At 47.5% G+C, this 14,416-nt stretch overlaps 1 protein-coding gene across 1 annotated transcript; it reads left to right on the forward strand.

The window, feature by feature from the left end:
- Nucleotides 1-712: 712 nt before the first annotated feature.
- Nucleotides 713-12,149, forward strand: LOC146196461 (uncharacterized). The gene is made up of 6 exons (XM_084597020.1): nt 713-811; nt 1,768-1,877; nt 3,391-3,467; nt 4,501-4,572; nt 11,817-11,996; nt 12,109-12,149. Exons 1-6 carry the CDS (start codon nt 713-715, stop codon nt 12,147-12,149), a joined length of 579 nt encoding a protein of 192 aa, XP_084453146.1.
- Nucleotides 12,150-14,416: the final 2,267 nt, after the last annotated feature.

Genomic DNA, 14,416 nt, shown 5'->3' on the forward strand with positions numbered 1-14,416 from the left:
TGGGCGCTGCCCAGTGCTTCGTAGAACTATGGAAGGTTGTAGGTAAAAGTCGTTGGGCTGTGAATCGAAGACGCGCCGAATCTGTCCACCCTGCATACGTTGTGCGTCAAGAATAAGCACTTGCTAATGACCGTAAAAGGAAGCGTGCCAGACTAGGAGCAGAAACCGAAGATGACGGAGTGGCTCGTCTTGAGGGACAGCGGGCAAAACGTGTAAATGACGCAGTGGGATACCGATCTGGAACTGATTTTCCAGAAGTTTCCGCCTGGGTTTTACCTGGAAGTCTCGGACGTTCAAAATGTGGCGAATTACTTCACCGATCGTAAGACGGTCTTTGCCTTAATAGGCCCAAAAGGGTTGAGCAATAATGATTGAACAAGGGTTGGAATATAAAAGATAAACTAAAGCAAAACTGCGCGTAACCATGCTGAACCGATCTGTCCCTCCGTATAACCAGGTACAACCGAGTTGAATCTCAGTCAATTCGCTTAACGGCGACTGAAAGATGCAATCAACAATGTATGTCTAGCAAGGCCTAGCCACAGATAAACCGAGGCTTAACAAGGTGCACCACCAAAAGCTTTCGCTTGTATAATCAGGGCTAGATGAGCTAAGCCTCGGCCATTTTTTGCACATTCATGGTCACACTTTTTTGCCGCGAAATGCTAAGACAACATACAGCGTTTCACACTTGAGTTTTCAGGAACTGCTCATGCTGACCATCACATGGTCGCTGCTGGCATTATCGAGAGTTGCCGCTGACGGACGCTGCCCAATATTGCCAACTGCTGGTACAGAGGACTGGAATGCGGTGAGTGCGTATTGATCAATATGCGATCTGTAGAGGTATAAAAGGTGCAGTTATGGTGCTGCAGCATGTTTATATATAGGCCTAACGTTTATGCAACGGCTGATTTAAAACTGATTGATTTTCACGGGCTTGCCAAAGTTTTGAAATAGCCTTGTCTAAACTTGCGCTCAGAAAGTACACAGGCGGATCCTTGCGGATAGCATACAGCTAAATGCTCGGAAACTTGATGAGGCCTTAGTCTCATTATGTTAAGCTACTTAATTCCACCACCCTAACTACAACAGCTGTGCCCTCAGAGTGCAGGTATAGTAAGATATCTGGCACCTGAACAACTTTTTATTTTTTTATTCCTAACATTTTTGATATATTAGTCTAATAAACTGAGTTTGTTTAAATTCAGTGCGATGGCATTTTGAGGTTGGTCTCCACACACCCTTGGTTAGGTCATGGTGTGAGTCCAAGAATGAAAAAGAAAGTCGAAGAAAGAAAGAAAGAAAGAAAGAAAGAAAGAAAGAAAGAAAGAAAGAAAGAAAGAAAGAAAGAAAGAAAGAAAGAAAGAAAGAAAGAAAGAAAGAAAGAAAGAAAGAAAGAAATGCAATCATTGTGTTGTGCCTTAGTCCTTGCTTTGCAGAAAGGTAGTGACTTGCCACCTGGACTCAGCGAGCAAAAAAACTTGAAGCTAAGCATAGAACAGAGTATGCCAAAGCATGGTTAGTAGAACCACGGTTAGACTGAAGCCGACTAGCGTGCTTTCTTGTTCTGATGTTGTCAGCCAGAACGGAAATATTTCGCCATCTGTCTGACCAATCTACCGGATACAACGTCGCTGCGAAGAAACATGAAACCTAGCTTTCTGCATTTGAAATAGTATTGCAGACATGCTAAGAACTCACGAAATGTTTATTTCAATCCATTAGATTCTGAATTATTGAGTTCTAACCGTATGCATGCGCCAGATTTCAGACAAGTACTGGCTCGAAATCGCCACTCACCCGCCCATCCGACCGTGCGTCGTCAGGATCTACTACCCAGAACGAAGTACAATGATGTGGTACCGACTCCTAGGGTATGGCATGTATTTTAGTTATATACTCTTGATATTTAGATGCTCGAAAAAGGCCCCTAGTATTCTCTGAAGTGCAAATAATTGAGCTGCAGTTGTGATCTGTAAATATCTAGTGCAACTACCCCTGTAACATTGTAAGAATAAACTGGCAGATGTATTTGAACATGTAGTCTATGAAGGACATAGTCAGTTATGCGCACTGGACGACAAGGCAGTGGCGACGCCTAAAGGGATCTTAAAATATGGAAAATTGACAGCCTGTTTCGCCGTGGAGAGTAGAAGCAAAGCTTGAAATTCACTGGAAGAAACAGCGCATTCGAGTGTGGCTCATTTATGTATGTTGGCAGCAGCACTCGATTGCTCAGCGGCTTCTGCCATCAGCCATTTTTTATTGGCTTCATTTACCACTTCTCGTGTGAATACCTATAACGACCCGCGCGACCAGTTCCCCTGTAGATGCTAAATGGAGGTGATGCCAGCAAACGCCATCATGCGCATGCTACTACACACGGTATACAGAGAACGCTAGGACATCCGCCTCAACCGTCAGCTGCCGCGTCGACGCGATACTGCAGTAACGACCTCATATACTTCACTTAACGACCTGCAGTACGTACCTAACCTTTAGCGCGTGCTTTTGCCCTTTCTTCTCCGCTACACGGCCGCCGGCGCTGGCAGTAGACCATTTTACGACCTTCGGAGAAACTGGTTTTACTGGACTGTTAAGGGAGGGTGTCGTCAACTCTTTCCTCTGCTACGGAAGCAGCGAAGCCGCCCAGCGCCCAACATGGCAGCGCCCTTCGCCCTCCCATAACACATGTTTTTTGAAGTGCAACTCCGTTCATCCGTTTCGGCTTTTGCTCTGAACAGCTACCTTTCGCTGTTTGAAGCGCCTCAAATCTCGCCCGATCATCAGCCCTCTCAGCAGACAATCGCGGTGAATGTCGAGTGCTGCGTAGAACGAATGTGACGATAATGGCGACAACCCCCAACGCATAGCGCGGCGGTGACAACGGGTGTAGTTACAAGGGCTCTGCTTGCCACTAGCCGTTTTACTACATATTGTTCATCCTACATATCGGATCCTGTGTCAGAAACTGCCCATTGGTCACGCAGGCACGATCATACAACTTCGTTAAACCGGAGGTTTAACCTGTGTCTGCTGTCTCTCGCATCATATGGTTTCTTGAGCTTGTATGCTAATTAGCATATTCGGGATAATAAGGCACACATAAAACATTGCTAATTAAGCGAGCCGGAGCTTAAGTTTGCACCCCCCCCTCCCCCCCCCCCCCCCCCCCCCCCCCGTTTTTGACACCGAGGCTTGTTCAAAACAAGAGCGGATTTATCGGTTTTCGAATGACATTTAAATAGACGGAAAACTACATGTTCACCCTCTGGTACAAAGCCACGTCCGACCTCGTGTTCGGGTGCAGTTTCCGAAAGATGTTGGCCTAAATTAGCTAAGAATGGAAGCTAAATGCATTTAATGTTTGCATTAATGCCTTCCCAGGTATGGTGGAGCGGTAACGATGAAAAGGCAATACAACTTCTTCATCCAAGACAACGTGCAGTACCTGCAAAGAGACGGTAGGTGATACAATACATTTGCCCACGGCCGCTCGATGAAAGTGCGCTTACATCGAGCGGCCGTGCATTTGCCTATCAATAACATTAAAAGGCAAACTCTGTGCCGTAATCGTTCTTGCGTTTGAACACAAAAGCAGATGGGCGCCGGCAGATGCCCGTTTAAATTTTATATACATGAACTAAAAGTAAAGGAAGAAAATATGTCTTGTTTTGTTTTAGTAGTTTAACAAGTTGACAGGAAGGATAGTGTGCTAGCAGGTTTAGACGACTCTCGACCACAGTTAGGCCTGCACAGGTCTCTCTCCTTGGAGAAAACAACGATTCACACGCCTGTGCATGCCCTAACCGTAGCGAGGAACAATATTGAACAAATTATTGCGCCCAGAGCCATTGCTCTCCTTGGACTGCTAATTGAGGAAAAATTCCTTATGTTTTTATGGTGTCAGTGATGATTGTCTCCCTTCGTATGTATCTCATAACAATTAGGCGCCTCATTTCTCTTTCATTATTTATAGCATCATATGCAGTATACGTAACCATAACCCTCGTTACTTTTTCTAACGTGACAGCGTTAAAGCCCCAGTTTACCAGAAAATCCGGTATCACCGCCAGCATTGTGAGCGACGAACTACGAGTATAGTATACAACGAGCATGGAGCTGGCCGTCGGTAGCTGGCAGCTGACATGGCCACGTACTGAGTGAACGTAGGGTTGCCTTACTTTTGGCCGGAACTGCCGACTCAGACCTCTCCTTTCATGGGAGGGTGCTATCAGAATCAGCATGCCAGGACACTTGCATTCGCGTTACCGCTAGCACGTGCAGCAACGTACGGTTTGGTTAAAACGGTGCTTTATAAGCGGGGTGAGAAAGCGTATGCTATCGCGTCACGCACTTAAAGGTGGAGCTTAAGTTCCTCGCAGTTTTCGTTATCTGAAATGAATGCGCCGTTGTTTGTCTCATTCCGCCAAACTAACCTCGTGAATTTCGCTGTGACTTGTCAAGAGGGCGTGAAATCCCTTACTGTTTTCGCAGGAAAGTTCTTCCAGCAAATACTAGACACTGACAACCAGTCCTGGGCCCTGCTCCACGTATGCTCCCAAAACGGTGAGAAGGATGCGTGGCGCACTGGAAACATATGGTTCCTCTTAACTTATATGCATTCGCTGAGAGCAGTGCAATGTCTGACCTGCACATTCCTCAGCCACGCAAATCACTCGCCAGGAAGCAAGAATATTCCGATGAGCACGAACGTGAACCTTCAGGCGAACAAGCTGTAATTATTTTAAAATCGAGAGAGACCAGTGCAGCACTGGATGTGGGCTGAGTATTGAAGCTTACACAATAACTTTCTACAGAGCGCAGTCTATTTGACTGGATACAATTAGGAAGAGGCTTGAGATTTAAGAGTAGAGGAGGTAGCGCCTTCAGTGCCGTCTTTTCATTGCACAATTTTTTTGGCATTTAGTGACTGGCAAGACTTTGGCTCTAAAAAAATCTGTAGCGGTTCGACGCTGACGAACTTGAATATCAAGCGTTATACTCTGGGTTGCTTAACAAAATTACAAGACGTGTGAGCTGCATATGGTTGCGGAAGTTGTTTAATAAGATTTTTAAACACTTTGTAGTATATTTTAATCAAAATGAGCCGAGGTCATATTTTGGGGTGACCCGGTCCAAATTCGGTTGTCGCCACCGTGTTCATCAAAGTAGAATTAAGCTGGACATCGATTTTGGTCCAAATCGACCGAGTTCAAATTTTGGGAGTGGCCAGGCTAAATTTGAAGGTCACCATTGTATTCGTCATATTCAAATGAAGCTGAACATTGATTTTGTTCCCAATCGGCCGAGGTCAAATTTGGGAGTGAACCGGACCAAATTTGAAGGTACCCATCCTGTTCGCCACAGTCGATTTGGCTGAACATCGGTTTTGTTCCTATTCGGATGAGGTTCGAGTTTGGAGGTGGCCCGGGCCAAATTTGCGGACGGCCCTGGGTTAAATTCGGAGGTCACTTCATGTTCGCCATAGTCCAACAAGGCTGGACGCCGACATTGCACATATGGCAACGAGCCCAGGGAGAAACCCTTGCCACGCCGATATGCGTACAGGACTAATGACTGCATTCCTTCGTTAGAGGTCTAATCCCAGCGTAATATGACCTTCAGGAATAGTAGCAGTAGAGCTAACGCTCTGGAAGGAGACGATCAGGTCGCCACCGCGCTGTTCTCGTTGCAGCGGGCTGTATTTCGGTTGTAAATTCTGATCGATGGAAGAAGAAGGGAGCGAGTGCGCCGACCCGTCTATGCCGAGGAAGTATTCGCGGGCCTTGCGCCGAAAGCGGCAAGCTGAGTCTGACCATCCTACGGATATCGTGCCGGTTGCTCATGGGTTAAAGCGGAGACGAGATGCAGCTAGCTAACGCCAAGCAAGAGGTTGAAGCGGTTGAAGAACAGGAACTTTGGCGAGCTAAGTGACGGGAGGACAGAGCGGCGGGCTTTATTATTTGCCGCCATAAAGCCGAACCGCGAATAAACAATGCAACAAAGCTGCAAAATATGTTGTTGCCTTTTGAGCCTAACCAGCTTAGCAACACAGATTAACCAATCATTACATAATAATAATAATAACAATAATAATAATAATAATAATATTAATAATAATAATAATAATAATAATAATAATAATAATAATAATAATTAGACAGGAAATGAAAGGGGCAGTATTTGTCACACTTACCGTGGACACCTGAGTGCGCCCCCAAGGGAAGGGAGGAAAATGCGAGTGAAAGAAGAAAGAGAAAGTGGCGCCGTAGTGGACGTCTACGGAGTATTTTCCACCACCTGGTGATCACAGAGCTTGCCAGGTCAGCGCCGCTTGCGGCGGGGGCTGGCCTGCCACTGATTTTTATCTGCTGTAGGCCGTCATTGCACCCGCCACCACTTCGGTGGTGGACGACGGCCGTTGTTGCGGCGCGCGTCTTTTTCTCCCTCTTCTTTTTTCTTTCTTGTCTATTTTCTCTTCTGTCCGCACGAGACAGCGGAGGTGGCTCAGCTACAGAGCCAGTAGCAGGCCCGTGCATTTTCTTTTCTTCCTTCCTACAGCCACAACAACAACGCGGTGAAGGGTGGCAGTTCCTGGCCCTACGGGGCTGGGACGGTAGATCAACGCTGCTTGCGGCGCGGCTAGCAAGCCACCGAATTTTATCTATTGTAGGCCGTCATTGCATCCGCCACTGCTTCGGTGGTGGACGACGGCTGTTGTTGCGGCGCGCGTCTTTCTCTCCCTCTTCTTTTTCCTTTACTTTATTCTCTATTTTCTCTTCTGTCCGCACGAGGCAGCAGAGATGGCTCAGCTACAGAAGTTGTGGCCGTAGGAAGGAAAAGAAAATGCACGGGCCTGCTACTGGTTCTGTAGCCGAGCCGCCTCCGCTGCCTCGATTGACTGATTTATAGGAAGAGAAAGGCGCGGTAACTGTCTCACTTGTTTTTATGCGGACACCTCAACCACACCGTAAGGGAAGGGAGGAAGGTGGGAGTGAAAGTGGAAAGAAAGAGGAGCCGTAGTGGAGGCCTCCGGAGTAATTTCGACCACCTGGGGATTTTTAACGTACGCTGACATAGCACAGCACACGGACACCTCTTCGTTTCGCCTCCATCGAAACACAGCCGCCGAGGTCGGGTTCGAACCCGGGTACCCCGGCACAGTAGTCGGGCGTCTTACCACTGCACCACCCCAGCGTGCGGACAGAAGAGAGAAAGAAGAGAAGAAAGAAAAAGAAGAGGGAGAGAAAGCAATTTCGCTCTCCTTCTCCATGGTTTTATAACAACGGAAAATGTCAGCGCGCGTTAATTGGATTGCAAAACATTTATTCCGTCGCTCAAGCAGGTCTAAGGAGAGACGTACTAGATGGCCGCTAGTCCATGGCTGGACTAGCCATGGACTCGCTCGATGGCCCGTAGTTGGATCTCCGGGTCCGAGCTGACCAGCACCGCTTCCCACCGCTCGGAAGAAGGGAGCTGTATTAATTCCACCGCAGTTCCAGAGAATGCGGTCGTATGTCGCTCTTTCGCCACATATACTGCAGTTTGGGTTATACAGGCCTGGTTACACGAGGGCAAGCACCACCGGATTTAGGAGGGAGAGTGTTTATAGTCGGTGCCAGGTAACTTCCTGCGCCGTCGTTAAGGATTTGTGGGGAGGCGGATATGTCCACCTTTCCAGCCTGAAGTGATGGATAATATCATGGAAAGAAATTAACCCGTATCTCGTGAAATTCGGGTCGGAGGGCGCGCTCACTGCCCAGTCGACGAAACCTCGCGCTTGCGCGTGAGACGCCTCGTTCCCCGGATTAGACGAGTGGGCCGGGACCCAGATTAGTTCAATTTCTCTAATCGGGGCAGGGGTGCTTTGGAGGATGCGGAGGGAGGTAGACGTAAAGCGGCCCCTCGCGAAATTGCAAATGGCCGAATAGCGGAGGAGGTGGTTGCGATTGATGCGGCTGCCTACGGGGAACCGTTCCCATTCTCAGCGGACACTGCGAACGAATTGTCTCTGGGTACGGCGATATTCTGCCGCGTCCACGTACGCTGCATTGACGTGTCGGCCGTACTTGGCATGTAGGGCGCGAATCCACCGCCATGCGTCGACCTTCGTGGTGCGCGGAGTGCATATTCTTGGGTAAGGGTATTAATGAATAGAGCTGTCCTAATGTGTGCAGGTGACTGTGTTTTCGCGTCATTCTTTGGAAGTTGCTCGCTCATGTGTAGTCTGTGTAGGATGGCCCTTCCCGCGTTCGTGCGAGTGAGTCATCCGAGCTGGGAGACAAGGTGTGCTTCGCACAGCTCCGATAGCGTGTTGTGAACCCCAAGGGCCAGCAACCCTTCCGTAGACGTGTTGTGCGGGAGTCCAAGGGCAGCCTTAATTGTAGGCCTGTAGGATAGGCCCTCGACCTTCATTCCCTCCGCGATATGCGGTTGCAGGTACGTGAGGGATCAATCCTGCTTAGTACGGAAGACTGAACTAATCGACAGAGATCTTATTTCATTCCTTTTCGTTTGTTGGCGATCCGTCCGATGAGTCGTACAGTCTGATTGACCGTGGCCTTAAGTATATATGTTGATTGTTTCGGTGTTTTTGCGAATGTTCTGTATCTGCATGCCCAGTATGCGCATTTTGGACCTCCCTGACCGCGATTGGCCTCCCACACATACGTTCAGGGGGATCGGGTGGGACCTGGTTTGAATTTTTTCCGCGCAGCTTGGTCCTGTAAACCAGCAGTTCCGATTTCGCGTGCGAGCACTCAGGGCCCGCTCCCGACAGTTAAGTTTCGATTATGTCGGCTGCCTGCTGCAGCATATCCTCTATATGGCCGTCATTCCCCGTGGTTACCCACAGGGTGATGTCGTCCTCAAAGAAAGTGTGCTGCAGCCCCGGCAGTGCAGCGAGCTTGTGGGGAAGTGTATTGAGTGCAAGATTGAAGAAGAAAGGCGACAGCACGGAGCCTTGTGGTGTGCCTCGGCTTCCCAAAAGAATGGGATCCGATTTAAGGCTACCTAGAGTGAGCTCTGCTGTCCGCTTGGATAGCAATGATCGAACATAATTAAATATCCGCTCACTCGGGTCGAATTTAGAGATTCGCAAGGATTGCCTCGTGCGAGACGTTGTCTAAGGCTTTGCTCAGGTCCAGCCCGAGTACCGCATATTGAAGGAGGAGAGGCACCAGGACTTTTTTGAAAAAGTTTAATCCCCGACTGCCCCACGTCTATCAGTATGCCAACATGGCGCTCAATCTCTACCGCGCGCGCTGCTCACAAACCTAGTCTTCCTTCTCTTCGTTCTGCAACACACTCCGCGCCCTGAGGTAAGCAAAAGCTAGAACCTGGAATAGTGCCATACCTCAATGGCCTGTGATGACCATAAGGTGAAGTCGGTACTAACATCTCGCTCGTCGATGATGACTTGAGACAATCTACGAAAACCGGTTTCCAACTTCCGCAACAGGAGCACCAACAGTGTAAAACAGGGAGGGGCGTGGAAGCACATAAGAAAGAGTAACGACTGAAATTTTAAAATGACTAGAGTGGGTGGGCACTTCAGTCAACATTGCTTTTTATTCGATTCTACCAGTGCCGTTTTGCGCCCCCTTCAATTGTTAGCTTTATTTACGAGCGTTTGTTGATGTTTTTGTGTCTTATTTTTTCTGGCTTTCGGTGCAGCCGGCGGGCGTTAGGTTTTCGTTCTTTTGTGGTCGCTTTGTGGTGTGCAGAAGACCTGACTACTTTTTTGCACCTATCAGGCTTGGCAATCAATTGCCCGGAGCGCAAACTGCGTGCACAAAATGGAAAAAAAAAAAAAAAAAAACCTAGTTGAATACCAACCTAGTGCCTTTATAGGCGAACAAGTGAGCGCGGGCGGATGTATCGTACACTTTAGCCTACACTCGAGTCCAAGTTCTTCCGCACCTTCTGCTATACTCGCCGCCACAGACTGCGCTGATTCGTCGGGCTGAATTCATTGGTTCATGTAAGAGCCCACTGTATACTGCATCACCTGGGTAGTCTTGTAGTCTTTTCGCAACTTGTGGCACCCTTTATGATGATTATCTGCGGCTGGAATGATGACTTCCTCTGTCGACACCTGAACCACGCTGCAATGGAAGGGAGGAAGGTGGGAAAGTGGAGAGAAAGAGAAGCCGTAGTGGAGGGCTTCGGAGTAATTTCGACCACCTGGGGATCTTTAACGCGCACTGCCATTGCACAGCACACAGATGTCTCTCCGTTTCGCCTCCATCAAAACGCAACCGCCCGCAGAGCGTAAAAAGTGGCGCATAGCAACAGCAAAAGCAGAATGACCGTAAGAAGGCGAAGAGAGCAGCGAGAAAGGAACGGCTCTCTAAACGATGACGCCAGACTACCGAGGTAATAGACGGAGTATAGCCGCCGAAATTGGGCATATGGAAGAGTTGTCAATGAGAACCAAAAGCTAGAAGGGGATCTGAAGGCACGTCGTGTGACTGATTACTCCATTCGAGTTTCCGAAAATGCATCTGCGACCCGGACATTTGAAGCAGACTGTGAACAATCCATTTGGACACATGTGTAGTGTGTGCGAGAGACTGTGACATCAAATAGACTTGCCACCAGTGAGTAATCCAATGTATGAGACTTTACGTTTGGAGACTGCCAAATCGCTGCAAGCTACTTCACAGATTATCGGGCAGTCTTCGTCTCTCAAGAAAAATAAATAAAAGATGTGTATACCCAACGTCTCTCAGTGCTAAACATAAATGACCACAACAAGCTCAGCCAGGGAAACGTACGTCTCGCTACGTATATTTCGGCATAGCTGAGCTAAGCTACTGCAATTTTTTTCGTTCTTCTCTATTTTCTCCTTTGTCTGCACGAGGCAGCGGATGTGGCTCAGCTACAGAACCAGTATCAGGCCCATACAGTTTCGCTTCTTTCTTCCTAGAGTCGCAACAACATTGTATGACATCACATGCCATATGGACACACTTGTGCTTGGCCTCCATCGAAATGCGGCCGGGTCCAAACCAGAGTACTCCGGATCAGTGCGTGTTAACCAATGAGCCACCGTGGCTGATTACTCCGTTGACTTCTCTACGTTGAAGCACTCTAGAGCGCCACACGACACCACGTCATACCCTTCAGACAGAGCTTAACGTCAGGCATAGCAATATCGTCCTTGCGCTTTTTACATGTGCTGGCAGTCTATTGTATTAATGGCAAGTTAGCTCATGTTATAAGTATGCATACTGCCGTTAGGAAATCTCACAATGATCCGCGCAAGTTTAGACTAATAGTAATGTAAAGAAATTTCGAACAGTGAAAGTAGAGTGTGAAATAAATGCAATACCAAATACCGAGAAAAAATTCGTTCTTCTCCAGTGCTCGAACCTGTAACAGTCGCCTGTCCGTGACAGTTGCTTTGCCAAACAAGCTAATCAGAACAGTCAGCAGGTCTTGTAGAAGGGCGAAAATGAGTTAACTCAAACTGAATGGCATGATATCCTCCAAGGTAGAGCAGATTTGTATTAAAAGAGTAATTGCTTATTGGCATTCACCAAAGCACAGCCTTATGGTTACAAAGGAAAACTATACATCAAAATAATGGTGTATATAAAACTATGCCACTCAATTTTTTCCTTCCCAACTCGGAAGTTTGTGTGAATGTTGCATAGCCTCCCATTGCAGCCGGATGACTGGCTTAATGAATGCTAACGAGCATTTAGTCATTTCATTTTTTACACACATTATTTATAACAGGTCACAACAATATAGTAACCACATTGTCAAGAAACATGTCTTTGATCCTGGACGTGTCTATGCAGACGGCAAGTCCAAGATCCTGTTCACCACTCGTGAGCCGTGGACCATGATGCCCGGGGAGGTGCAGCAGCGGGTCACCCTGGCGCTTTACAATGCGGGGCTGCCCCGTATACCTCTCACGCTTACAGCCTGCGTTCCACACGAGCAGCCCAATGTTGCACTGGTGCGGTCGCACAACTATGGCAAGTAAAAACACTGACCCGTACCACGTGTTTCTTTGTGTGGCCCAGTCTCTGCACACTTAACGACCCCATATCCCTCAGTAATCCTCGGGGTGATGTTTATTCTCTGCAGACAAGCATGTGGAGGACCGCAAACGCAGCCAGAAAGCCTGATAAAGAACCCTACACGAAGGCATCAACTGCTTATAATGCTATTGCACTGCTAGCACAAAATGTGTTTAGGTGTCCCTGTGAATTTGTGTTCGTTCGATCCTCACATGATGTGCCGTGCTTAATGCCCCCACCCATGGCGTAAGTTCTGTCACTTTCAAAACTTTCTGGCATAAGCTCCGGCACCTCATTTCGGTCAACTATGGGTTATTAGTGGACTAGACTACATTCGTGCATCCCTATTTTCCACATAAGGCAAAGTGTCGCCACGACTAAATATTTGAAACATTCTATATACAGTTTAGCCAGAGTCAGTACACTAACACTGGTGTGTTGGGCACCCCTCGACCAAAAAAAGAGCCCCACATCTCTCAAACCAGACCTGTAGGACTACAGATTGTGGGAAACTCCTTCTCACTTTCCTTATTGTTCATTTATTGGATAATCATGCATATATTTCGTGAATAAAAAAACTTTTTTTTGAATCTCTGTGCCATCTTATCTCCAGGCCCCAGCTAGACAGTGCTGCATTGGATATACAAGTATATTTCATGCCTAGAAACAACAAGCCGCTTCTAAGCAAAATGTTTTATATTATGCAATGAGGTTCCTAGTCAGGTGGACATATTCGTTGAAGTGCACCTTTAAACATCGATCAGTCTGCCAGGCAGGATAGAACGAAACAAATTTAACTGCACCACTCCACTTCTGGCCAAATCTCACAATTCTCGCTGAGCAATGCAGCTTTCAGTTAGTCACAATGATGATAACCGCTGGGGTAGTGCAGTGGGATACACAGTAATGGAAAGGCAAAGTGTTAATCGAGGCAGAGCCCAGTTCCCCACCCTACAGATGGCGATGACACAAGTGAAAGGGGGAGACCTGAGCACAGTAGGGAATGTGTCCATAAGGGTCATTACACAATGTGAACACGAGAAGCAAAGAGTTACCTCAAGGCTGTCTGTATATGTCAATTGTTCAGCTACAACACATATGCCTGTGATGGTTTGGTTTATGGGGTTAAACATCCCAATGCGACTCAGGCTATGACAGATGCCGTAGTGGAGGTCTCCTGATATTTTGATCGTCTGGGGTTCTTTAAAGTGCACTGACATCGCACAGAACACGGGTGCCTTGCTTTTTGCCTCCATCAAAGTGCTGCCATGACCCGGATTCAATCCCACATGCTTGGGCACAGTAGTCGAGCATCCTAAACACTGCACCACTGCAGCGGAGCCAAGCTTGCGAGCTGCTACGCGAGAATACATGACTGCATTCCCCGAGTGACAGAATCATTTTAACAGTGGTGAAAACAAAAGCATTATTCTCCATACTCCTGAATGAGCATACTGGTGATGGTCATGCTAAGGTATTTATTGTGTGTGTGTGTGTCACAGAAATGTATGCCCCTTTCTTCATCATAGCCACTTCCTTGCGATGCACATCGGGAAGGACTTCATAAAATGCCGGAGTAGGAAAAGCAATTGCACTTTGCTTCCTCCATAAAAAAAAAGTAAATTAGTCTTGAATAGAAAGGTTTGGTTTGGTTTACCGAATTTAACATCACAAAGTGACTCAGGCAATGAGGGACGTCACAGTGGAAGTCCTCGGAAATTTCGACCACCTAAGACTTTTGACGTGTTCAGGCATCACACAGCACACAGGCGCATTAATTTTCGCCTCCATCTAAAAGTGGCCATCATGGCCAGGATCCGATCCCGCAATCTTGGGTACAGCAGTCAAGTGCCCTGTCCACTGCGCCACTGTGATGGGGCGGAATTGAAAAGGATGAACAAGGAAGTGAAAGATGATCGAGGTACCATACTAGAAGGCTACAAAATAATTTCAACTCCCTTGAGACCTTTTACCGTGCACTGAAGTCAAAGCACCCAGATGCTTCTTCCCCTCCCTGCCCTAGGAGAAGGTCGATTGCTACCTCTGCTTTCCTGACCTACTCACAACACACCCTTCCTCTCGGCCAGTAATGCTCACGTTTACAGTTGGCAAGGCTTGAGACAACCACCCATTCTCCACCTTCAACTGAAGTCCTTGTCGGTAAAGCAGAGATTTCACATCAGTTCTGGTACTCAAAGTCAATCAGCAACCCTGCTATTATAATGCCTCGAACCTTTGAAATCTTTATTTTTTGTTTTTGATGGCCACCGGCATGCGACCTTATGACTGTGATTGTAGCACATGGAACTATCTTGTGCTCTTTGTTCATGCTCGGTGTCGTAAAATGCGGCTTTAACATTTTCCTTTTAACCTAA

The sequence above is a fragment of the Amblyomma maculatum genome, chromosome 3 (assembly GCF_055883805.1).
Source record: "Amblyomma maculatum isolate TAMU_Amacu chromosome 3, ASM5588380v1, whole genome shotgun sequence".
Lineage (NCBI taxonomy): Eukaryota > Metazoa > Arthropoda > Arachnida > Ixodida > Ixodidae > Amblyomma > Amblyomma maculatum.